Source organism: Babjeviella inositovora (assembly GCF_001661335.1).
Source record: "Babjeviella inositovora NRRL Y-12698 unplaced genomic scaffold BABINscaffold_2, whole genome shotgun sequence".
In the NCBI taxonomy this organism is placed as follows: domain Eukaryota; kingdom Fungi; phylum Ascomycota; class Pichiomycetes; order Serinales; genus Babjeviella; species Babjeviella inositovora.
Genome location: NW_017566839.1, coordinates 1,332,618 through 1,359,009, shown reverse-complemented (window position 1 = coordinate 1,359,009; position 26,392 = coordinate 1,332,618). Strand labels below are relative to the sequence as shown.

Sequence of the window (26,392 nt, the reverse complement as noted above, 5' to 3'; positions counted from 1 at the left end):
GCCAAACTCTCCCATATATCCCCCATCGACGCCTGCCTACCAGGGAATATATACAGATATCCTGGAATCTAGGCTTGCGGTCTGGCCCACTTGACAATAAGATCAAGCATCTCTTTGGCCTGCTTGTGCGCTTTAAAGCGCTCGTTGAATAACTCCACCTGAACCTCCTTCACGAGCCCAATCAACTCTTCAACCGACGCATGCTCCACCTTCATGGTTTTCAAGTACTTTACATACTTCTTCAACTCGTCGTTAAAAAACGGCTTGTACACCACGTCTCTGCCCCGGAACTCCGCAATTAGCTCGCCGAGACCCTGAAAGTTCTGCTGGTACATGTAGGCCTTGAACAACACCAAGAACTTGAGCATGGTTTCATCTGACGACAACTCATCGTCGAGACCCATGACCAACTGCACGGAGAGCTCGTAGTTCCTCACGGCTGTGCACAAGACACCCAACTCCAAGACGTTTTGCGCGTTTAAGCGCCGTCTGTTCACCTGGACAAACTCCCAAACGCGTTTCCCCGCGGACGCCCGCTCCTTCGGCTGCGATACGTTGTACTTCAACCACGCAAGATCTACCTTGATAGGCGTGCGGTAGTGGCACTCCAGCATCATCTGGGAGACGGCCAACGCGCTGTCAAAGCTTTTGCGACCAAGAAAGTGTCGCAAGATCTGCCAGAGGTGGTGGAACTGGGGCTTAACCCCGCTGCGCACCATGGCTCGAAGCGACTGCACCACCTGTTCATCGGGGTTTGTGACGCGGAATTTGGCGCTCGGGTCCGTGGGATCAGCCAAACAGATTTCCCGAATGAGCCGGTCGTTCCCGCTTTTGAGGTAGTAGCCTCTGCGGTTTAAGGCCAACCGGTAGTTGCGACTCACAGCCACCTGGAGCTTCGTGGGAAGCTCATGCAAACGATCCATCAAGTCGCGAGAGAACTGGCGCCCGAGGTACGGGTAGCGGTTCAACAACGCTTTGTACATCAACACCACGTACTCCGGTCTGAGCACGTGGCCTATCGAACGCAACCGGTCCATGTAGATGTGGATGGATTCGGCGTCGCCGACCTTGGCGAAGCACTGTGCGACGGTGGAGTGGAGCTGGTCGCTATCGAAGAGGGGGTCATTTTGTACGACTGCTAAGACGGCCTCAACATCCTCAAAGTTGTTTTTGGCACCGTTTACCCGCAAGAGCTTTAGGTATGCCTGGTTAAGGAACCGGTGGATGTCAAAGTTCGTTTTACTGGGCACGAGACAGCGTACCTCCTCGATAAGAGCCAAATACCGGCGGTTTAGGACCGCCAACAGTGCACTGTCTCGTTTTTCAGCAATGAACTGCTCGATAATCTCCTGCATTCGCACGGGGAGCAACCGGTTCAAGCCTTTGTTTGCAAGGTATTCGCGGTAGAGCGTGGCTTCTTCCAGAGAACCAAGCCGAACGTATGCCTCGAGCATCATAGCATACGTCTCGTCGTTGAGCTGCAAGCTATCATGGGCAATCGCAAAGGCGTCTTGCACGGAGCTGAGCGTGCAGTTTGCTTTCATGAGGCTCCGCAAGTACAAATGGAGAGTGTCACCGGGGAGCGCGGGGTAGTCCTGGGTCAAGAACTGATGGAGGAGTTCGTTGGCGAGCTTCACATCTCCGCTTTTGACGTAGAGAAGGAGCGCGTCCACAAGAAAGTGCGGGCTAATAGGTTTGTGTGCCAAGTAGCTCTGGAAGACCACTTCAAACTGGGGCAAGGCGCCCAACTGGTAGAAGGCGAACATGAACTGCTCCTTGACCGCCTGTGGCGGTGCGTGGAGTCGGAAGAGTGGGACGTGTATGCTATAGAGTTTCGCAACGGCTGCGAAGTTTTCCAGTTCGTTTAGCTGGCTGAGAATATGTACAAGGTGGCGGATCTGGAGACATTGGTGCCTTTGGAGATTGAAGGTGAGCTCAAGTACGAGCTCGCGGAACTGGCCCCGCAGTGCCAAGTCCACGCACGTCTCACCTAGCGCCGGGCATTCAGAATAACCCGGTACTTTTGTTTTGACTGCCTTTATGGATGTGCTATGTGACGGAAATGGCAAGTCTATGCTGAAGGTTGGGGCCGTCTCCGCTCTGGCAATGGCTTTGCACTCAGGAGCCTTCTGGAAGAGTCTCCGTGATAAGAGAACAGCTAGTCGGGGTGGAGTTTTGTTCGTGATATGGCGTATGGGCTGAATACTCGACCACATCGGGAACTGAGGGTGGAATGCAATGGAAACAGGGCTTATCTTGGAAATTTGCTCATCGGTATTATGTATTCTGGGCCCATAATTTTTCAACCAATAGTAGGTCACGTGATCGATACTTAGGGGCCCTCCTAACCACGCATCAGGAGGGAGGTGCTAGCATATACCATCAAAGGATATGATATTTGGAGGTTGACGCCTAGCGTTAGCTATCTTGATCTAAAGATCAGTTTTTTTTAGCTAGTCCAATTTTTGTTGGAAATTTGAGACTTTGCATGATCGTGACGTTAAACTTTAAAATTAAAAGTACGAAAATTAAGCAAACAAATATGCATAAATATTTTCATCTAAAAAAATAATATATTTCCACTTAAAAAAATAATATATTTCCACTTAAAAAAATAATATATCTTTACATATAGATACTAATATCATAGATACGAATTAATAGATACTAATACCATACATAATATCATATTAAATATTAATCAATATATCTCTACATGTATGAATACTAATATCACATTACATAAATATAAAATATGGTAACCAGAACAATCATATAGACAACTCCACCACTTTACCAGCGATACGTCGCCCAGTAAGCGCTTGCAACACGTCTTCAACGTTCTCTTCCAACCCGATCCACGTCGGTGAGTTGTGCAGAGGCAACGCCTTGATCCAGTCAACATAGCTATCAATCGTCTTGCCCTCTGGAGGGGCCAAACCCTCCACAAGAGTGAAATTCGCATCGAACGAACTACGGGTAAAAATATCTCTAGCCAAACCCTGAAGAATATCGAGATCCTCGGAACGGTCAACCTTGCCACCGTACGCAATGCTGGCAACCAAATACTGAATTCCCTCCCACGGAATCAGCTCTGGGGCGACGTTATCCCTCCCCTTCGACACAAACCGCATCCAGTTGTCGATAAACACCATGGCGGTCTCGAAATCGGTATCATTAAAGTCGTAGGTCTTGGAAAACCCCACCGGGGCTAGACGCACCCGCTCCTGCACCAACGAGTGGAACCACGCAAGCAAAAAGTACAACCGGCTCTTCTCCACCGGCCCGCTGGCGAGCCGCTCCTGGGAGATGAGCTTGACCGATTCAGTCATAGCACTCTTGACCCCGGGAGAGGTCTCAAACAACACCACACGCGATGACCGGAGGAGCGTGTTTGGGATGGAGGAGGTGACGTCACAGGTTAAGAACAACCTGAAGTTCTCCGTCTTTGTGAGCCCTTCCAAGTACTTTTCCAAGTACTCCAACCAGGCGGGGGCCATCTGCACATTCTGAATCAACACCCAGTGGCCGTTTCTCAACGCCAGGCCAATCTCCTTTTTAGCCATCTCGATCCCCTCGTTGGAGCCCATGGAGATCATAGACAACTTCACTGAGAGTCTCTTGGCCAAACGGTCCACCCTGAACGTGGGATCCACACCCTTTTGCGTACAGAGAATGATCGGGCTCAACGGGTGCGCGTGCTGCCTCACGACATCATCGAGCACATACTTCGAGTCAAACGGCCCGGCACCGGCATCCAAGAACAAACAGACTTCAGCATAGGCTGAAATGAGCACGCGCGGATTGGCCTTCACCAACATGACCGCCCGTACGAGCGGCTTGAGCGATGCCGTAAGGTCGTCGTCGGGGAGGAACTGAGCAAACAGCTCCTCGGACCATTGGGAGAAAAGTCCTTCCACCGTGGTTTCCCGGGCATCTATCGACATCGCCTTCAAAACCGGCAAGAGGCTCGCCACCACTGTCGCCTTGCCATCAGCAATGATTCGCATCAACGCGGCGGTAATCTCCGCAAAGGACGCATAACCATCGACCGAGTGGGAGAGAATAAACATACACAAGGCCATGGTGATCCTGTCCTCCCTCTTTAAGGAAAGAGAAACCACCGCAAATGCCTCACGGAAAAGTTCAGCGTTAAGGTCTATCGGCTTGCTGAGCTCCGAACCGGTCTCCCCGGACGTTCTGAGCACCCGCTCGAAAATCCCCACAAAGTACGGAAGCGAAAACTGGTACAATGGATCGATAGACGCAAACTGCTCAAACAAAGCAAACACCCCGGAGCTTGCAGCCGCCAAGGTGCTATACCGACCGAGAGTCTCATCCACTGACTGCATCACATCGGCCGTGTCCACCATCTTCTGATTGATCTGGGTGGCCTCTGACTTGAGCGTCTCCAACGTGGCGAGTACCTGACTGTTGTCTAGGATGTTCCCCGTGGAGTCGCTCAATGACACAAGCAACGTCTCCTCGAGCACGCGGAGCCGGAGCCGGTACTCTCCGTGGAGCTTGAGAAGCTCAACCCGCTTCTCCTCGATCTCCGGATGTTCGTTTCGCAACGTCATGTTGAGCACTTTGGTTTCGAGACTGCTCCGCGTGACGCTAAAGTTGGCCACGGTGACCCTGCTCAGGAGGAACGACGGGATACGTGCGCGCGGGTCTTTCGTGTGGATATAGAGCTTAAAGTCCGGCGAACAATCGATCAATTGCTTCCCAACGTTGACTAGTGTGCGGCCCCCGGTCGTCTGGAACTCCTTGTTGATAATCCGGGAGACAACCGGGTCAAAGTGCTCGCCATCCTGGAGCAAAAGCGTGCCCCCAAAGCGCAACGCGTTCTCAAGCTGTTTGACAAAGCCGTCGTCGAGGAAACTGGCCACAGACATTCTTCCCGACACCGCCATCAACACGTCAACAATCGCCCCCGACGGATCAATGATGAACGGTACCAGATCGGTGTTTGTAATCGCCACCATGTTCTCAATGTACAACTGGTCGTTCTCCAAGCCGTGCTCCTGCCACTTCAACACCTCCTCGTTGGTGCTCATGCCCACCACCACCGATTCCGCCTCTTCGTACGTGATGCCCGCCGTCGCTAACCGCGCACGCCACGCCTTTACCATCTCAGACCGGCCTCTTTGGTCGAAATAGCCGCAGTACACCACGAACGCCGACGCTAGGAGTGCGTTCCCCACCAAATACTGCCGCTGCTGCACAAACTCCTTGATATTCCCGCCCCAGCGCTGTCGCTCCGCGCCGAGCGACTCCAACAACCGCATGCTCCGCTCAACTTTATGCTCGATCCCGCTCATTTCGGTCTTGATGTTCTCTGCATCGCGGATGAGCGCGCCGTAGTCGTCCTTGTACTGCTCAATCCGCCCTTCGAGTTCCTCGATCATCTCCTCGATCGCGAGCAACTTGGCCTTGTTCTTCCGCGCATGCTCCTCCAACAAGTACACCTCCTCCCGCAACGGGCCCACCCTATCCAAGATGGCTGAATAGGTCAAGTTCGCGAGGATCCACTGGAGCAACGGCCCACACGCCTTACTGGCGCGGTTCACCGTCGCAAAGTTAAAATCGGCACGTGAAAGGTACGTCCGCTCCATGTACGTGCGGATCTCTGCCGTGAGTTGCTTCTCATTCTCGTAGTTGACAATGCTCGCAATGAAATCGTCGCGCCGGATCGCCGTCTGGACGTCGCGCCAGCTCAGCACCTCGTAGCCGAGGAGTATGCACACCGATTCCATTGTCACCTTGACCGCTTCCGGCGGATGCGACATCGACCGGATCTCGGTCAAGTGCTGCTTCTTGATGTTCTTTACCCCGCGCAACGCCTCAAGCACCGCCGGCTCTGCGAGCTCTAAGTCGCCAATCACCAGCTCACGGCGTTGGCTAATCTCCACCTCTTGTTTCTCCAACGCGGCCTGGATGTCAAGCGATGCCTCCTGGCGCCGCTCCGCCTCGTTCTGGTCGTTGAGCATCACGCTGAGCATGCTGCGCGCCGCACTCTCCTTCGCCGTCAAACTCTCCTTCTTGGTCGATAACGACTCCTTTAAGTGCTTCACTTTAAGAACTGTTTCACGGAGCTTGTCGAGGCCCATGTTGACGTGGCGCTGATGGTCCTCCAACGTCGCCCCCTGCCTCTTGAACACCTCCTTGAAGGTTCTGATAAACTGGATGAAGAAGCCCGGGGTCACTGTCGAGTCGCTGCGCGACCGGTGTATGTCCACCATCGCATCGGCCACACCATTGCTGTCGATCGGCGACAGCTGGAGCATGTCGCGTGCGACCTGGCCCAACGTTACGTCCGACCAGTCGCCCATCCAGTTTAGCACGCACCGGTTGAACAACGCCGGCGAGGAGATAATCTGCGGCGAGTCCGGGTTGTTTGGATCGTTGATGGTGAATACAAGGTGGAGGTTTTCTGCTACTTGTTGGGTAAACCACCGGTAGAGCTCCTCCTGGGTATCAAGTAACAACCCCTGGTTCTGCACCTCATCCTTGCAGACCGCCATCAACGCGGCAAAGTCTTCGCCTTCGAAGAGCCCCGGCACCTCGGAATTTGCCAACAAGTTGTTCATGCGCTCCAAGAACGCCGTCTCCAAGATGTTTGACTCGTCGACGATAAAGCAAATCTTCTCCCCGTACGCGCCAGAGCGACGCAAGAGGTCCTGTAGCGTGGTGTCAAAGTCCTTGAGCGAGTACTTGCGGTGGACGTTCATCTGGAAAACCTTGAGCCCATTCACCCAGCTGACAAACCGACTGAGCGTTGTTTTTCCACTGCTGCTGGGACCCACAAGGATGAGGTGGCCCTGCGGCTGGCGAAGCACCCGGTCGATACGGAGCACGTGGTCCAAAAGGTCGTCATAAAGCACAAGCGACACGTCGAGCTCCTCCTCACTGAACGTGCGGAGTCGCTCCTGCACAAACACCCGCAACTGGTCACGGTCGGCCGGCTGGTAGGTGAGTGAGAGCCAGTCGGTGTAGAGGATCGGGCCCTGTAGCACTGCCGCGATGTCTAGATTGGGGAAGCGGTGGGAAAAGACCGCACGAAGCAACTCCATGGTCCAGGCAGCGCCCTCAGCATCCACAAGCCGATCAGAGAACAACCGCAACGCTTCGTGGGCGAGAAGCCTGACATAGCTGGCCAAACTAAGCTCTTCTGTGGCCTTGATAGCCTCGTAGATACCGCGCACCCACCGGGTCAATTCGCGAGGCGAGTAGATGTAGTGGGGCTGGATATCCATGGTGAAGCGGGCGCGCGAGCCAAAGTATACGTCGAGCATTGCCCCCGTGGTGGAGTCCGCAAATCCAATGAGATTCGGCGCGCACTTGAGCACGGCGGCGTTGAACGCGGTGTAGATCTGCGTTAAGGAGGTCTTACCCGGGTAATCCACCATAACCAACGACATGTGGCGCAAGAATCGCGGACTCAACTCGCGGCGGCCGGGGTCTGTGGACGGGTTACACGCACCCACAAACTGAACGCACGACAAGGAGATCCACTGCTTGTCGTTGCGCCAGAACCCGTTTTGCTCGATGAGTTGGCGCATGAAGGAGGCGACGCGCTGGTTGCCATAGGAATCGGCGGCGGGGAGGTTGATTTCGTCGCAAAACACCACCAACCACTTGCCCCGGTTTCGTGGTGTCAACACCGTACCCTTCGCGGTCTTTTTGTACTCGCAGTGCTGCTCGATGCTCTTGAGCAAGATCGCAGGCGACGTTTCCTTAGAGAAGTTGAGACCGAGAACCTCCAAGTGCGGTGACTTGCGGAGGGCGCCAAGAAGGGTCATGGTCTTACCCGACCCTGGCGGGCCACAGAGAATGAATGGACGGTGCTCGGCCAAAAGCGAGTAGAAGAGGTCCTCGTGTCGGGTTGTATCCAAGGTGGGGACAATCACGTCCGGTTCCACGATGGAATGGGCCGCGAGTTCCCGCACCGGAACCTTCCACGCTACCCAGTCGGCCCCCGGGAGGGAAATGTCATGGTCAAGGAGGAAACCGTCACAGTTCATTCCGTCAAACAAGCCGCCGCCACTTCCGAACAGACGGCCAAGAAGATCCTTCGAGTAGCTCTCTCTGTCCTCCAACGAGCAATCGCCGGCAAACGCCCACACAAGCGAGAGCAACACGGCCTTTGCGGTATACGCCTTCCAGTCCTCGCCAAGGAAGCTCACGGTGGTGGAGACAAACGACACAAGACGGCGGCAGTAGGTGTTCATCATGGTGGCAAAGGTCATGACCAAGCGGGTTGCATCGTAGCCCATGATGTGGACCAAACGGGCAGAGTGCTCCAAACATTCGAGAATCACCCCGTCCATAAACGGCCGGAGGTGGTCCGCAAACCGGTTCTGGATCGCAAGCACCGAGCTATGCGCCGTTTGGAGGACAATCTGCTCCTCCCCGACCTCGGCAATCTGCTTGGTCCGCAAAGTCACCATGTAGTGCGCCAAAAGATCAGCAGGCACGATCGATCGCTCACTCATCCACAACATCCCGCATCTACTGACGGTAGCGGGCGTCGCATGTTTCAAGTTATCCACCTCGAACAAGAGGCGGACGTTGGACGGAAGCGCGAGACGCTCACCGTTCGGCAAGGTAAGGAGCTTGTTGTCATCCAACACACTGTTGAGGTTCTCCACCCACTCAGGATCCACGTCGCCGTCAAACACGATCCAGATCCGCTTAGAAAGCTCGCCGCGGAGGTTCTCCGTGACCCGTCTGAGAATCCCTGTGAGCAACCCATCAGTCCAGTCGCGTGTGGTTGCATGCAAACACCCGTAGATGTCATCCTTGGAGAGTACCTTGCAGTCAATGATGTGGTGCACGCTGTCCACCTGATCGAGCTGGGAGAGGGCCGCGAGGAGGGTCTTCCACATCACGGTCTTGCCACATGCAGCCTTACCAACCATCATGACCCCGTGGTGCGTATCAATAAGTTGCTTGAGCTGCAATATCTTTTTCATCCACTCGTCACCGGTGGCGTAACCGCTGGCAAGCGCAATCTCCCGCACGGTTTCAATGAGCCGGGTGTCCTCCGGCGCCGCGTACTGAACCTCGGGGAAGTGCTCGTTCTCGAGACGGCGCATCACTACCTCATCGTCAGTGACGAGCTTGGCAGCCACCGATTCTCTCATGCTTCCCAACACAAGCGACAACTCACCCACTAACTCATCCCCGTCGCTTTGCCGCTTGCTCTTGCCGCAGTTCAGCAAAGTGCTCTTCAAGGCACGGAGTCCGAAATCATAGTGCAACTGTGTTGACGTGGCTTGCTCCATTTCCTGGAAGAAGGGCACGATCCGTGCTGCCAACTCGCTGGCAAAGGTAAAGCCCTGGGAGTTGAGGATAACCTCGGCGATGATCTCGCGGTCGGGTTTTTCCATTGAAAAGCTCCGGAAAAGTTTCTTCAAGTTCTCGGGTAAGGTGGATCTGCCGGCGTAGCCTGGGTTCATGGTGATGAAGATCCCGGTCTCGGGGTGCACCGACACCGGCCGGTTGACCAACTGGATGCTGGACGAGCTTGCCAACCCCAACTCGATCTTTTCGATCTGGGTGCTGACGGCACTGAGCATGTTCTCCTCCAATCGATTGAACTCGTCAAAGCACCCCCAGACACCAACCTCACAAATCCCCACAAAGATCCGGCTCATGGCCTGGAAGTCAAAGGATTCGTCACAGCAGAACACCAACACCATCTTCCCAAGGCTGTGCCCCAACGCCTTGATCGACTCTGTCTTGCCGGTACCCGCCGGCCCAAATGGCGAGCCACCACGCCGCTGGTTGAGGGCCTGGGTCATGGTCAAGAAGCACTTGTCGACCAAGGGTGTGTAGACGAGCTTGCCTGGGACCCCCAAGTACTCAAACCCGTACACAAACGTGGCGTTGGCCTGCACCACAGTCAACCGGTTCACCGGGTCGGGATTCGAAACGTCGTAGTGGAAGAGCTGGTTGGATCGCCAGGCAAACTCGTCCACCGACCGCACATTTCGCACCGCATCGATGATGTCACGCTGGTGGATGAGTTCGATGATCAAGGTTTGGATTTTCTTGCGGGTCACCACGTTGGCTTCCAGCAACACGTAGCCAGCTAGCATCCGGAGAGCACGAACGTAGTAGTTTCTGGCAGAAAAGTCTCCACGGGTGATGCATTCCTCAACCTTGGTTGTCCAGCACACCTGGGAGGCAAGAATCAACGCCTGGCCTGGGTACCTTGCGATCCAAACGGTGAGGGCATCAGAGCGCGGGTCATTCGACAGTGAGTCATAGAGAATGTCTCTGAGCTCTGTAGTGGCGGCAAAGACGGCGTTCGACAACGTGCACTTCACCTCGTATTCCAACTCCTTTAACCACTGGTGCAAGCTCACGTGCTTAGCGATCGACACAGGGGTGCCGAGGATCACCGTCTCGCCCTCCTCCGAGTGGATTGCAGTGATCAACGACCGCTGCTTGTCGTAGGCAATACTGGCGATTCCCGGGAACATCTTCTGGAGGTGTCGCCCAACCTCGGTCACGTTAGAGGCATTGCCAATAATGTCCAACAAGTCCTCATTCCCGATGAAGTAGAAACGGGGGAAGATCTCGCGCTGCTTCTCTAAGTAGTCGTTCAAAGCTTTGCGGACGCGCGTGAGGGAGTCTAAGGTGCGCTCCAAGTTGCTCTGTGCGTTTGCCACGTTGAGTATGTGGATGGCGAACGGCGACTGGAACAAGCTCTTGAGGACGAGCATGAACTCGGCGCTGACATTCTGGAAGCGCGCGGATTCGGTCGGCAACACGCGGCTGATGTCGTTCTCCCCGAACACCCCGTCGAGGTAGATCCACTGCCGCTGGGTGTCGATCCACACATCCAACAACACGTACAACCGGTTGAGCTTGCTCTCCCAGGAAAGCGCCTCTTCCTCAAAGGCCTTATAGTACGGTGAGTGTTTCATAGAGGTCAACGCGCCAAGATCATCGTCACACCTCTGGATGAGCACCTCCCAGTTCTTGACCAACCGGCAGCGATTCTGGTAGCCCACCAAGTCAAACGCGAGATTGGCCCAGGCTTCCTCGATCAGAGCTAAGGAATGCTCAAGGGTTTTTTCGCCGTTGGCCACCGCGATTGTCGCCCGTATCTCTGCCTCGTTCAACAACAAGTGGAGGTCCCAGACGTCGCCAAGCTTCATGTTGTGAAGCGGAATGTATCGGTCGCTGAGCAGCGAGAAGAGTTTCTTCCAGTGGCGCGGCTGGAGCGCCTCCGATGAAAGGTCGCCTACAATCGCATTCGCCTTGAGCTGCGCCTTGACGCTCTCCTGGATGGTTTCAAAGGCGTGGTACTGACGAATCCGCGCGGGCATGTTGCGCGCGGCGGCGAGAAGCTCCTCGAGTTGGCGACGCAAGGCACGGGGCTGGACAGAGGTCCACGGAATCGCGCGCAAGTCCTGGATGGCCTTCCAGAGGGTGTCAATCGACGACCACACTGACCTAAGGTCACGGGTCTCCTCCAACACCGGGGAAAAGTCGTGAACCAACACCACGTCGATGGAAAGAAGCGCGGCTGCGTCTACAAGCATCTGCTTCTCGGCCTGAATCTCCTCAAGCCTTGCTTCGTACCCGTCCAACACGCCTAACGCGACGCGCGGCTCAAGCTTGCCGGAGACCGGTTTCTTGGTGTTCCATTCAGTCTGGGTAGCCACCATCAATTGCTGGACACGTGCGCACTCGGTCTGAATACGGGTGGTGATGACGTCCATCTGGCTGTCCACCAAGACCGTGCGCTTGTCGATTATTTCTGCCAATGCGGCCAAATCGCTCTCCATCTGTTCGGCATGAAGCCAGTCGGAGGGGAACCGGAAGCGGTTGCGCGAAAGAAGTAACTGGCCCTTCTGAAAACGGTGCAACGCGGTCGTCCAGGTGCTGAGCGATGCTCGATGGCCGGCGAGATGGGATATTAATGCGGTGGTGGCAGGCGTAGAGGTGAAGTCTGGAACCACCTCCAAGTCCTTGCGCGCGCGCACTACCAGCGAGTCCGTCTCCTTGAGCATCGTTGACATGACCTCGGCAAATTTGGCAATGAGCTGGCGGTGCCAGATGTCGTACTTGGCGTTGACCCTCGACTGGGCCTGGTCGTAGTCGAGAATCATAGCGCCGAGCGTCTCACTGGTTTCCGCGGTGTCAAATGTCTGCCTGACCCTCTGCAACTCGAGCAAGACCTGGATCCAGTGCTCAACGGCGGTGCCTAGGTGGGACGACACATCCCCCGACTCCAAGTCCCAGAGCTTCTGGAGCTGGAGCCACCTGGCCACGTATCGCTCCGCGAGCACGATCTGCAGCTGGATGGCCTGCAACGAACGGTTCACCACCGGCGATACGTCGATCTGGAACATTTCCGCTGCGGGGTTTGCCACGCGGACGTCAAAGCTGACACTGTGAATAGTCTTTTGGGCACAGACGACACCCACACAGCGGTGCAACCCCTGGGTCCATTGGTAGCGTGAGTGTTCGATTGGCGGCAAAACCACCACCTTTTGGTCGTGAAGCAAAATCTCGTGTCTGGAGGGGGCGAGGAAGAGGCTCTTCTCGTACCCGGTGGCGATTTCAGACATAAACACCTCGAGCTCGCTTGTGCACCGTGCGGTAAACACATGTGCAAGACGGGCGTTGAGACGGGCCACCACCAGTGCCACGTTCAGAGAGCCGTCGAGAATCATGTTATCGATAACCTTCTGCGCAGAGGCCACTAGCGAAGCCATCGCCTCAATCTCATACTCGCAAACCATCAACGCCTCAAAGATGCGCGCTACCTCCGTGCTGGTTCGCTTGAGGCCCTCAACCATCTCGTAGAACGCACCGATGGCAGCAACGAGCCTCTGCACTAGCGCCGCGTTCTGGGTCTCCACAAGGTCCAAGTCGGTCTGCGCGAGGCTTAGGTCCCGTGCGCGCGCCAAGTCCTCCCACGTCACCAGGAGACACCGCTCTAATAGCGCGTAGATCTCTGCAAGCGACGACGCCACCACTACACGAAAATCGCCGAGCGTGTCGCTATCCACGACCGCTACCGTGAATGTGTGTAATGCCTCGCGCAAGCTGATGGCTTCGGGGTAGATTTTGCGCACGGTGCGCGCGCGCGCGACGACGGCGTGCGGCACCGCGTAGCCCAACCAGCACAAGTTGCGCACCTCCTTGAACAACAAGCCAATACTTTCATCGAAGTTGACGGCCAACGCCCACCGCTTGCCCTTGACCACTTGCAACACCGGGCCCTGGATTGTACCCTGCGCCGCTGCCTGCACCCAGTGATCATAGAGCGCCTGGGTGTCCAACTTGCGCCGGAACACTGACGTTTCCGTGTGGATGCGCTGGCCCTCGGCGTAGGACGTCCAGCTGGGACCCAATACGAGCTCGAGCTTGTCCACAAGCTTGTCTACCTTGTGTTCGATCTGTTTTGCCCAGCTGATGGCCGCAGTGATGGGTGGGAGGTCGCGGAGGCGGTACAGCGCGGCTGCCGTGCCTTGCTGCGCAAAGTGCGCCTGCAAACTGTGGATATCCGTTTCGACCGCCGCGAGTAACTGCGACTGGTAGTCGTGGACAGCGCTACGGACAGCCGGACGGGCCAATAAGAAGGCGAACTTTTCAAAGACCGCAAACATTTCGTTCGAGGTGGCGCCGCTGGCCGCAAGCTCGCGCTTGAAGGTGGCGATCATTGCACTCTCCATGCGGGCCGCGCGCGTCTGGTATGCTTTTTCCGCCGCGTTCCACCTCCGATTCCCTTCGGCGGAGGTGTCAGCAACGTCCACAGACGCGAAAACGTCCAAGGAGATGTCGGATGGTTCCGTCGTTTCGGCAAAGGCGGCACTGACCATGGCGAGCAATTCCTCGTGGCGTGCACGAAACGCCGAGACGTGAACGATCCGCGCTGCCAACGCATCCGTCTTGCTGAGCACCTTCACATACATGTACTTTTCCGAGCGCTTGCGGAGCAACTCACGCGCGAGGCTGGCAAAGTCCTTCATTTGGGAGTCGAATGTGGAAAAGACAGAGGTAATGCCAGCGACCGCAGTGGTAAAGTCTGCGTGCTCTAGCTCCATGAGCTGCTCTCCGCGGATGAGCTGCTTCAACTTTGCATCCACGTCCGCCAGGATGGTTTCGACGAGGGTAATAGCGCGGTCGAGCGGGTACTGGGAGACTCGGAGCCGCTTCAAGTGGCCAAACACGAGAAGAATCGCTTCGTCAAGATTTGTAAGACTAGAGGCCGAGAGCACCTCGCCGATGGGAAGGTCGCGGAGCAACTGTGTGTAGGTTTGGGCGGTCTGGGTCGCCTCCTTGATGCCAGTATCGGAGAGAAAGCTGACGGTTGCATGGAATCGCTTGGCATGCTTCAACACGTCGAGGGTGAGCTGGACCTCCGGGCTATAGAGCTGCTGCTGGAGGCTCGCCAAGGCGGTCTCCATGGAGAGCCAGAAGTTGACCTCATCGGAGGTGGAGCCGTTGCTGGGGTCGTGTGTGAGCCGTGTGACACTGCGTGTAGCCTTCACCCAGCCATTGACAATGGTCTGGAGGCCGTTGAGGAAGTTGGAATCGGAGAGGAGGTCGGAAGGGATAGAGCTGAGATAGTCAGGTCCATCGGCGGTGGCGATGGCCTGGCGAATAGCAGGATGGACAGAGAGCGTGAGGTCGGCCACCTGGATATTTTGCTGGAGATATTGTAAAGAGAGGGCGAGCTCGCTGATCTTCTTGCGGGTAGAGCCAATAGACGTCTCTTCCTCTCTTCCTGGCAGTTGGGCCACGGCCTCAAAGTACGGCGCGAGACCGAGGGAGACCAACGAACGGAGATTTTCAAACGACGACCCGAGATGGGGGATGTTGACCACCTGAATCTGGGCATCGAGTGGGGAAGCCGTGAGCGGGGCTCGCCCCTTGATCAACGCGAGGGAAGAGGCATTGGGGGTCAATGTGCTGGCAATGGTGAATCGGGCAACCTCGAGTTCAGCGCCTTCGAGTTCGGAATCAGTGATTTCGGGCTCATGTTTTATGACAAAGAGGGTGGCGGGCGCGGGCTCCTCGGCAAACTCTGCACACGCTTTAACCGCCGCGACGCTGTGGAACCACACGACGTCGGCTTTCGTGGCGCCCTGCAAAAGCTGTGCTAAGTTGAACGCAAAGTCGCCGAGTTTCTTGGGGGACAATGGTTCTGGTTCGGCTGACATAGCAATGGTGTATTGAGTAGAGAGTTGGGCAGTACAAGTGGTTGTGTTTTGAAGTCGCCGTGTTAAATGATCTGCTTGTGGGCGTGCGCACACCGCTGTTTGTTTTGATCTGGTGTGTGCAGGAGGGTCGCGTCACGTGGACCTGAGACATGATCCAAAAACGCATTTGGGGTTGCTGAGTTAAAGTCTAACCAGTTGTAAATTTTCGTTGTCTTGAAACATTTTAAGATTTATAACGAATCGGAAAAAGTCGATTGGTCCAGCTTTGAGCTACTCGGTCCGTTATTTCACCGGATGTAATTCAAGCCTCTCGTCTGCTTTGAATTAACCTTTCTGGAAGGAATAGTTAGGCTAAGCGACGTCGAAAAAGGTCGTCTTATCGCTTGAAGAAAGTATTGCTGTGGTCCCGGAGAAGTTTTCTAATGGATATTTCCAGTTTTCAGAATACCCCCAGGGTTGTTCTATCTCAATTCTGTTTCGTACTCATGCTTTCTCATTGATTTACTATCCTATAGTGTTCACATTTTACAAAATCAAAGGCCCCCATGAGTACCCGGATGTTATCTTCAATCATCTCATGTTTATGGAAGGTTAATTGTTCCAGCTAAATAGCGGTGGTATAGTACATAAACCACAAAATAAGACCAAAAACGTATCATTAAAAACCTCAAACATTTTTCAACAAGCATGCGCCAGTGGTTTAGTGGTAAAATCCAACGTTGCCATCGTTGGGCCCCCGGTTCGATTCCGGGCTGGCGCATCGTTTTTAGATCCCGCATTGAAACATCATCCAGGAGGATAGTTTGGCGTAAGTAAATTTTCTTTTTGCCGTTATATCGGCCTGTATTAAAAGTTTCAACCACCCTTCTGCGTACCGAACTTTGTGGCGTACGCCATCCAGTTAGCACTCTCAAGACTAGATATACACGTCAAGAACAGATCACTAAGATAACAGGATACCCCTGTGAAAATTGCACCGCAAACAATTGCAGTGTTTAAGAGACGGGTCTACTAAACCAAAACAGGTGCTAAAGTTCCTGACATCAACCAGCATCCAGCACTAAAGTATAGCTTACAGTGGCAGACCACGTGACAATCATGGACATTAGCAAGACAGTGCAATCTTTTTGCGTGTACTAACCCTACTGACTCATCTATGAGTTTATCCTTGTCCGTTGTAGAGGCGTATCCTGCATCCGCAGCAAAGTCGCTCAATACCACACGCCAGCTCTACACGCGAGCGCTAGTAAAATTTATAAGCCAGAGATTGACTCAGACAATAGATCCCCGCACACCTTTTCTTTGGTGTTTGCCATCGCTTGCAAAATAGAGTTGCGTAAACTATTTCCTCAATCCATCGGTTCGATTATCCCTAAGTTTGGTTCTGTGGACCCTGGACAATCGTATGCATTTCCTACACCAGAACTAGATTAGTTCCTCAACCCTTGATATGCCCGTCCCTATAGCTCGTCTGCCCGGTAAGTTCAGGTGGCGTACGGCTGTGAGATCCTAGACCAGCAGATCCATATTAAATTTTAGCCGGTGTCTAACAATTTGGGTGGCAAACTTTTTGCCGTTCGGGTCCACGGCTCTGTCAACGCCACATTTTGCCACCCCTCCCACTATTAACCAAAGATGTTACATTACAACAAGAAATCAAAGATAATAAGCTTGACTGAAAGTAGTATTCAAGTCAATACCTGTGGCAGGTCCAGCTTCTTTTTTTTTGTCCCCCCATTTTACCCCAATTTGCCGTTTAACTGGGCACGTCTTGCCCCCCTGAAAGCTTCGACGCAAGAAGCCTCATGGGCTTATCCTGTGCATGTACACACTGCATAAGCTTTTCACTTACAGCAATCGCTATCAGTGAAATTACAGCTTAGGGAACAATCAAACCTCCACATCTTATATAAACTAAGGCGAGTCCACAGTAGTTTTGTTTTCTCCATCTACAATTATCCGAATCCATGTCTATAGACTCTCCCCTAGCGACGCTTCAGTCGCCGTTCCTAGCGACCATCCTCTCCGCCAACGCTACGCTCCCACGGCTCCCACATGACTGCCCCCTCTCGGCTTATGCGATGGTGTTCCAGACCCCATTTGCGGGCCACCGGATCAACGCGTTTAACCCGTGCTTCTTGTCTCTTATGTACATAGGTATTTCCGCATTCTTTGGCTTGTTGTGCCTCTTTCAGTTTGCGCAGCTCGCCTCGCGTAAGACCCACGGCAGCTACTTTAGCCTTGAGAACGTAGGCGTACCCCAGTTTCTCCGCGTCGCCTTGACATTGGTCCAGGCGGTCTTCTTCTTTGCGCTTACCATCCATTCTAACGTGCTCTACACCTCCTCGGACATCCGGACCGCGGGTTATCTCTTGTCGGCCGTAACCCTTCTCGCTTTCATCTTGCCCTTGCACGTCGTAGAGACTACCTCCAGCCCTACCGCTTCTGGTGGTCTTCTTGTCTATTGGCTCACGGTTGCGACTTTCCAGGCCAGTGTAGTTGTCCAGAATACCACCGAGTGGAAGATCCTCCCGGGCACCGAAACGCTCGATATTCTCATCCTCATCAATGCCGTCATCATTCTTGTTTTGGAAAACTCCTACTGGTCACCAGCTAAACGTCTTATTGGTTACTACACCATCCATTCGCAAACATTGACCGTTCCTAACATTTTCGAGTACATCACATTCAGCTGGTTGACCCCGCTCATTACCAAGTCTTACAACGACGGGACCCTCGACGAGTCGATGATCCCCGAACTTCCACCGGCCGTCAACGTTGTTAATAACGCGGCCAAGGTCTCCCAGGCATGGAAGAAGGAAACCGCCAAGCCATCTCCCTCATTGGTCCGCGCTTTGGTCAAGGTTTTCGGGTGGGACATGGCCCTCGCGGCGGTCTTCCAGATGGTGGAGTGCTGCGTCATGTTTATCCAGCCGCTCCTTCTCCGTATTTTGATCCGCTTCTTCTCCACATATCAGAACGAACCCGAAACAACCCCACCGTTGCTTTTCGGGGCCGTGATCTCGGTCGCGATGTTTGTCAACTCCATGCTCGAGCTCCTTTCTTTCAACTTCTACTTTGTCCGGGTGTTGGAGCTCGGGTTCAACTGCAAAACCAGTATGATGGCCTTGCTCTACACAAAAACGTTGAGGATGTCCTCCGAGGCCAAGCTGAAGAGCAGCGACGATTCCGAGGACGCGGGAGGTGACGTTGTCAACCTCGTGTCTGTGGACGTTGCCAACCTCCAGAACATGTCGCAGAACGTGCAATCGTTTGTGTCGCTTCCCTTCAAGTCCACGTTGTGTATCATGTCGCTCTACTACCTCATGGGCTGGGCGGTGCTTGGGGGCGTGGCAGTGCTTGTGCTCTTGGTGCCGGTGAATGTGCTCATCGCGCGCAAGATGGAGAAGCTCTATGGGGTCCAGATGAAGACCAAGGATTTGCGGACCAAGGCCATCAATGAGCTCCTCACGTCCATCAAATCCATCAAATTGTACGCGTGGGAAAAACCGGTCTTGGAGAAGATTACGCATATCAGAAATGACCTCGAGTTGGAAAACATCCGCCGCATCGGAATCTTCGACTCCATCACCGTCTTCTTCTGGGAGGGTCTTCCGTTCCTCATCACCTTTGCGACCTTTGCGACCTTCCTCGTCCTTGGAACCGCCCCGTTGACCCCAGACATCATCTTCCCAGCCTTGGCTTTGTTCACCATCATGGGCGACCTCATCTACGAGATCCCCGGGCTCATCTCTGCGATCATCGAGACCAGAGTCTCGCTCGTCAGATTGTCTGGCTTCTTAGCCTCTGGTGAGATTGACACTGACTTGATCGAGATAAGCGACTCGCAAACACTCCGCGCGGGCGACGAATCCATCCGTGTGCTGAACTCCACGTTCCTCTGGAGCAGAATTGAGGCCAAGGCGGACGAAGAGGCCACGGTGGATCGCCTGAAGATTGCCTTACACGATATCTCCTTCTCCTCCCACAAGGCCCGGTTGACGTGTATTGTGGGGACTGTCGGCAGCGGTAAGTCCGCCATGTTGAAGGCGATTTTGGGCGAACTCCCACTCCTCAGCGGTTCCAAAGTCAAGATTGACGGTTCGCTCGTATACTGCGCGCAGTCGCCGTGGATCATGAACGGGACGGTCCAGGACAACATCACCTTTGGGTGCCGTTTTGACCCAGACTTTTACGCCAAGACGGTGGAGGCGTGTGCCTTGGGCCCGGATATGAAGGTGTTCCCTGATGGCGACAAGACCCAGGTCGGAGAGAAGGGGATTTCGCTCTCGGGGGGCCAGAAGGCACGTATCGCTATTGCGCGTGCGGTGTACGCGCGTGCAGACATCTACTTGCTTGACGATGTGCTTTCTGCTGTTGATGCCCATGTGGCACACCACCTCACGACCCACGTATTGGGTCCGCAGGGGTTACTCGCATCCAAGACAAAGGTTTTGACGACGAACGCGATTCCAATCTTGAGTCATGCAGATGAGATCCTTCTCTTGGAGGGGGGAAAGATTGTGGAGAGAGGGAGCTACGAGGAGGCGGTGCTGCGGGCCGAGGGGATCTATAACTTGATCAAGGAGCACGGCATTGGCAGTGCCAGCGAAGCAGACTCAGACACCACCAGTTTGGTTGAGGGAGCGGGGTCTGCTGAAGGATCTTCTTCCGCGTTGATTGACGCTGAAGGACCAGATGGCCCTGAGCGTCTTGACCAGGACACTTTGATCGAAATTGCAAAACTCGATAATCCTCGTCGCGGTAGTCAGCCCACCTTGAGACGCGCGAGTATGGCTACTTTCGAGAGAAAGCCCCGTCCTAAGGATGATGAAGACGAGCGCAAGACCGCCCAGGCATCGGAAGCATCCGCGACCGGTTATGTCAAGTGGGAGGTGTACAAAGCATATGCACGCGCGTGCGGGATTTCTTCGTGTATTCTCCTCACAGTGTTTGTGATTTCTAACCCGATTCTCGGACTTGGTAGCAAGTTGTGGTTGAAGCACTGGTCCGAGGACAACGAAAGCAACGACGGCAACCTCGACGCGTGGTTCAACATCGGGGTGTACTTCTCGCTTGGTTTATCCTCCTCTTTGGGGTCGTATCTCCAGGCGTTGGTGATGTGGTGTTTGTGCTGCCTTCAGGCATCAAAGGTCTTGCACGAAGGAATGCTTGCGGCAGTGATCCGCTCGCCGATGTCCTTTTTCGAGACCACGCCTATTGGCCGTGTAATGAACCGTTTCACGTCTGACGTGAATCAGGCGGACAACGGGTTGCCCCGGGTGTTTGACATGGTCATTTCCACGTCTGTTGAGATTGTGATTGCTTTCATTGCCATTACATATATCCTTCCGCTCTTTGGGGTATTTATCGTGCTCATGCTCGTGTTCTACGTCTACTACCAGAATTATTACCAGGTGACGTCGCGTGAGTTGAAGCGTATCACCAGTGTCACCTTGTCGCCAATCTTTGCCCACATTCTGGAGACTTTGAGCGGAATTGACACCATCCGCGCATACGGCCAAACCGCGCGCTTCGAGTTCCTCCATGTGTCCAATATTGAGAACAATTTGCAGTCGGCGTACACAAACATGTCGTCGAACCGCTGGATTTCCTACCGTTTAAGGGTGTTAGGTGCCATTTCGTTGTTTGTGGTGAGTTCTTTGTGCATTTTTTCCTTGACCACTGCGAGCCCAATGAGCTCCGGGATGATTGGTTTCATTATCACATCCTCCGTGGACGTCACCATGCGTTTGAGTTGGTTTGTTCGGTTAGCGGTGGATGCTCAGACGAGAATTGTCTGTGTTGAACGTATCATGGAGTACATCAAGTTGGCCCCTGAGGCAGAGCCAGTGGTGGAGGGCAAGCGCCCGCAGCCCCAGTGGCCGGACCAGGGTGAAATCAGCTTTGTCAACTACACCACACGCTACCGTGAGAACCTTGACCCTGTGTTGAACAGCATTTCGCTTGACATTAAGCCTCGCGAGAAGGTTGGAATTGTAGGGCGCACGGGTGCTGGTAAATCCACATTGACGTTGGCGTTGTTCCGCATGATCGAGCCCACCGAAGGCCACATCACTATCGATGGCTTGAACACCAGCGAGATGGGGCTCCATGACTTGAGAAGGAACTTGAACATCATTCCGCAAGACTCGCAGATCTTCCAGGGAACTGTCAGGCGCAACTTGGATCCATTTGACCAGCACACGGACGATGAGTTGTGGAAGGTGTTGAAGTTGGCGCATTTGGATGTGCATGTCGCATCTATGGGTGACGCTGGTGAAGAAGGCGAAGAAGGCGAAGAAGGCGCTGCCGTTGGCTTGCTCGCTAAGCTCAATGAAGGGGGCTCCAACCTCTCTGTCGGCCAGAAACAGTTGATGTGCCTTGCGCGTGCGTTGCTCAACACGTCCACTGTGCTTGTCCTCGATGAGGCCACGTCCTCCGTGGATGTCCAAACCGACAAAATCATCCAGGAGACAATCCGCAGCGAGTTTGCTTCCAAGACAATTTTGACCATCGCACACAGATTGGACACCGTTATGGACTGTGACCGTATTGTGGTGTTGGACAAGGGTGAGGTTAAGGAGTTTGACTCTCCTGCAACCTTGTTGGCTGACAAGAACGGGATCTTCTACGGCTTGTGCGAACAGGGTGGGTACTTGAAGTAGTATTTATTTATTTGTATTTTATTTAGATATTTGTTATTCTGGCACGTAGCGAAATTTACAGTAATCTCGGGTTAGCGTCAATACGGGTGTATCGCCATAGTCAAAAATGGTGAATACTGTGTAATATGAAAAAAAAAAAAAAATATCGAATAAGCAAAGCTGACTGAAATACTAGCCACAAAGGAGACAAAGGTGCCAATGGAAGTGACTGTATCTGCTTGGATATAGTCAGTACAGGCATCAGAGCCTACAATATTGCAGATATACTACTGAAAAAACCATGCACAAATTGAGCTGCTACCCGACCAGATTCAGGAGAGAAAGTCTCGGAGCCAGAAATTCCCGCGGAATTCATTCATATTGAACTATCCATGTATATGATCAAGAACCGATCATCGGAAGTCCTGACAGTGGAATCATCTAAGATTTGCAAGGTACCGAGATTAGAACTTTTGAGGTAAATCCTATCCCCTATAACAGTGTGATGGTAGGATCATCGGGTCCAAAAATCGTAGGAAGCGACAGAGAATAAAGTGATAACAACGAATGATTTCATTTAGTTTAAATAGGAAATAGGGCACAACCATATGGGGATATGATCGAGTTATGCCATGACTTATCGCACCGGGCCGTAACAATTATTGTTGAACCAACGGGGATACAAAATTACTGGCTCTAGAATTTCTGTCTGGAGCTGCAAGACCCCATATTCCATCAATTATCCCTTTTTCTAGAGCTAATATGGATTAGATCTACGCAATAGAGAATTAGGGGCCCAGACCAGGGTAACCATAGCTAGGCTTCTGTTCTTGCATGTACCACGCATATGCGGTATTGCTCGAAAGCCTCAATGGTTTTTCCGGGAATATAATCTGCTACCATGTCTTACGAATACAGTTACAGGTCTGAATCGAATCTGTATCATAATATGTCAACATTGAGGGGTTAAGCTGATAATGTGCTATTTATAAACCACGTTGCCATTCAGAATATTTCACCATGGCCACCCCAAAACCTTAATGGATTTAGTGAATGCATGAAGCCTCAGAAGTTCAGCCTCGGTACACTCCAGCTTACCCTTTTCAGTACCAACCGCAAACAAAGAGTTAGTGCTATATAAATATTAATATAAACAAGATTTTGATGCTCCTGAACCGGTAGAATCGATGGAGACCGTTGTTTCGAGAACTGCGCACGCAGTGAATCAACATCGACTTGCCTGCGCAAAATCTGACATGACCCAAGCATCATGTAAGATGCCAGACTAATAGTTATGTTTATATTTTTAGAATAGCCTCCTTGTAACGACGTTCACTAATCTGGCATGGAGTTAAAGTGTCAATGACGTAGCTGCGCAATTGAAAGACTATTACGCCTCGTGATGTCGCAATCGCATGCATACATGGAGCTATACGTAACTAAACTTTCACAGATAAGCATTCTTGCGGATGCATACCCCTCTCTAGTGTGACTGTGGGCTCGGTTTTCATAGTACGGCACCACATGATAACGAAACAATCAATTAGGCATTCTCCGTCCACCCATGCGGCTGCTCACCGCATTTTACAGCCCCTGTCATATTTTCGGGTGGCGTGGGGAGTGACAGGGTTTCCACTGTGGCTGCCACAGTTCATGGCTTGTCTTAGTCCTCACTACAGTCCTTTAAGCTCGCAACAGTCCGACTCGGCACATTCAACCAACGGCCTCTTAGTTATTTCTAGTCTTTTTCATATATCATTTCCCTTATATTTTACAAATCGGGAACCCCTCACCGACAATTCGATGATTCATCACGTCACGTGCAATGAGCGATCGTCCGAGACTCGCGTTAGTCACGGCCCTTACACGATAACGGCACGTGGAAAGTGTGGCTGCTCACGTGACGCCCACCCCGGAGAGCTTTTCTTTTTTCTTTTGACAGCTTTTTCCACAATTTGATCAGCAGACAATAAATAACTGGCTCCCACCACAGCTGCACACACATCAGAACTCTATCCAGATTCCTCGGTTTTGCCTAATTTGCGTCCGGTTTACATCCTCAGCTATACTTGCTTGTTTACCAGCCTTTATATACCCCATTTCCCCCCATGCTGAATCTACTCCAAGATACTTGTACCGAAGGTGACCCGCTGAACCTCCTTCTGATCATAACCAATGATACAGTGAAGAAGGCAATGGAAGACCATATACCGCATGAAACCACTTCGGTGGTAACACCGTTCCTCACAAAACATCTATACGACCAGAGTCACATCCCCTCTGACAACTTTGACAAGTTCTGCTACCGCCACAACCCTGAAATCAAATGTAACAAACTCACGGACCACAAAAAGATGAAACAGATCCAGCGCGACCTCGAGACATTACCGCTGAGCGACCAGGAGGCCATCAGTCATGTGTGGTCCATCTTCAGCGCCGCGCCCAACCCGCACCGCACACTCATCCTCCAGGGCATTCTCTCGCAGTGCTGTTTCCCACACCTCTCGTTTGTATCGCAGGAGGTTGTCAAGCTCATCAAGATTGACTTCATCTCCATTTTGCCCTGTGAGGTGGCCCTCAAGATCCTCTGCCACCTCGACTGCGCGTCCTTGTGCAACGCCGCGCAGGTGTCGCGCAAGTGGAAGCGCCTCGCCGACGACGACCGTGTTTGGCATCACATGTGCGAACAGCATATTGACAAAAAGTGTCCGCAGTGCGGCTGGGGCCTCCCCTTGATGCACATGAAGCGTGCCAGAGAAGTTCCTGAGAGAAAGATCGAAGAGATTGAGACCCAGAGTGAGCCGATTGAACAGGTTGAGACGCATATTGAACAGACAGGGACGCAGGTTGAACTGACAGAGATACAGGCTGAGCCTCGAGCCTCCCAAGGCGAACGAAAGAGAAAGATGGCGACCGACGCCCCTGTAAAGAGAGCCAAACCGGAAGTACGGAAACGGCCGTGGAAGTCCGTCTACTCCGAACGTTTCAAGGTGGAACGCAACTGGCGCAAGGGGACGTACAACATCAAAACGTTCCGCGGTCACACGGACGGCGTGACGTGCCTCCAGTTCAACCACAAGTACCTCATGACCGGCTCGTACGACACCACAATCAAGATCTGGAACGTCACCAGCGGTAAGCTCCTCAGAACGCTCTCCGGCCACACCAAGGGGGTACGCGCGTTGGCGTTTGACGAACAGAAGTTGATCACCGGTGGGTTGGACTCGGTGATCAAGGTCTGGAACTACCACACCGGCCAGTGCATCTCGACGTACAAGGGCCACGCCGATTCGGTTGTTTCAGTGGACTTTCACGACAAAACAATTGTTTCCGGCTCTGCCGACCACACCATCAAGGTCTGGCATGTCGACAGCCGCACGTGCTACACGTTGCGCGGGCACACTGACTGGGTCAACTCCGTCAAGATCCACGCAGCATCGAACACCATCTTCAGCGCTAGCGACGACACCACTGTGCGCATGTGGGACATGACATCGAACCGCTGTTTGCAGGTTTTTGGCGGAATGGAGAATCGTGGGCATATTGGCCAGGTCCAATGCGTGATTCCGTTTTCGTACAACGACGTCTTTGTTGAGGACCACGCTGATAGCGACTCCGAGACCGATCCCGTGCAGAGCGAAGTCGAGAGCACCCCTCCGTTGAATCCCCTTTACCCCACCCATTTGCTCACGTCTGCCCTTGACAACACCATCAAGGTGTGGGACGTGGCCACCGGCAAGTGCATCCGCACGCAGTTTGGTCACTTGGAGGGTGTATGGTCGATCGCGGCGGATAACTTCCGCATTATCAGCGGTGCCCACGACCGTTTGATCAAAGTCTGGGACTTGCAGACGGGGAAGTGCATGAACACTTTTGGTGCGTTTTCGAGTGTATCGAGCGTTGCGTTGGGCGATTCGGCGTTTGTTGCGGGGCTTGAGAACGGAGACGTGAAGATGTATTCGTTTGATGATCTAAGTACCTAAATGCATGTGTTTTGGGTTATACAAGGAGCTTACCAGGTTGTGAGTATTTCGACCCTTCTGAACGTATTTCTGGTGATTTCAATCCTGCTTAGGGCATCTTTGGTGGTTTTCTGAAGCATCATAGGACTAGCGATCTTTTACTGATTTAAAGACAGGCTTTTTCATGGTATTTCCTCTAAATGCATTTCTTTTTGACCTTTCCACTTCCTATTTCATACATATTTCTTTCAAGCTTACGGTTTCGTGCTTTTCGTTTATTTGGCTAGGGTATTCCATGGTTTTCTTTCGTCGCAAGCGACTGGATATAATGTTATTAAAAATCCATGTAGTTCAACACCGGCTATTTCTGGTTTAGATCTGTAGGCAGGGATTTAAGTATGTCTTTCCCGGATTGAAACTAAAATCGTCTGCTCATTACAACTTGCCATAGTTGGTCCGCAAAATTTCATAGAGCTTAGACTTAAAGCTGCTTGGGTAATACCTGTATTAGTACTGGAACGGTTTTCATATACATCGGAATATTCTAACCACAAATGATCCATTCTATACACTGAGTGCCCCCTAGACA

The 26,392-nt window shown here is 53.1% G+C and overlaps 4 protein-coding genes and 1 non-coding gene across 5 annotated transcripts; 3 read left to right on the top strand and 2 right to left on the bottom strand.

Annotated features, from left to right (window-relative positions):
• Positions 1-68: 68 nt before the first annotated feature.
• On the bottom strand, positions 69-2,216 carry BABINDRAFT_165485 (uncharacterized protein; the record flags this gene model as incomplete). Its single annotated transcript, XM_019130340.1, has 1 exon — positions 69-2,216. One exon carries the CDS (start codon positions 2,214-2,216, stop codon positions 69-71), a length of 2,148 nt encoding a protein of 715 aa, XP_018987308.1.
• Positions 2,217-2,731: 515 nt separating this feature from the next.
• On the bottom strand, positions 2,732-15,252 carry DYN1 (dynein heavy chain). Its single transcript, XM_019128108.1, has one exon. It carries the CDS (start codon positions 15,192-15,194, stop codon positions 2,772-2,774), a length of 12,423 nt encoding a protein of 4,140 aa, XP_018987307.1. The 5' UTR covers positions 15,195-15,252; the 3' UTR covers positions 2,732-2,771.
• Positions 15,253-15,883: 631 nt separating this feature from the next.
• On the top strand, positions 15,884-15,954 carry BABINDRAFT_t91. The gene has a single exon. It is a non-coding gene; the product is annotated as a tRNA-Gly (tRNA).
• A 1,321-nt stretch (positions 15,955-17,275) lies between these two features.
• Positions 17,276-21,862, top strand: BABINDRAFT_170555 (uncharacterized protein; the record flags this gene model as incomplete). Its single annotated transcript, XM_019130748.1, has 1 exon — positions 17,276-21,862. The coding sequence occupies one exon, from the start codon at positions 17,276-17,278 to the stop codon at positions 21,860-21,862; it is 4,587 nt and encodes a 1,528-aa protein (XP_018987306.1).
• A 2,131-nt stretch (positions 21,863-23,993) lies between these two features.
• BABINDRAFT_160192 (ubiquitin-binding SDF ubiquitin ligase complex subunit) lies at positions 23,994-26,164 on the top strand. The gene has a single exon (XM_019128107.1). The coding sequence runs from the start codon at positions 24,037-24,039 to the stop codon at positions 25,822-25,824; it is 1,788 nt and encodes a 595-aa protein (XP_018987305.1). The 5' UTR covers positions 23,994-24,036; the 3' UTR covers positions 25,825-26,164.
• Positions 26,165-26,392: the final 228 nt, after the last annotated feature.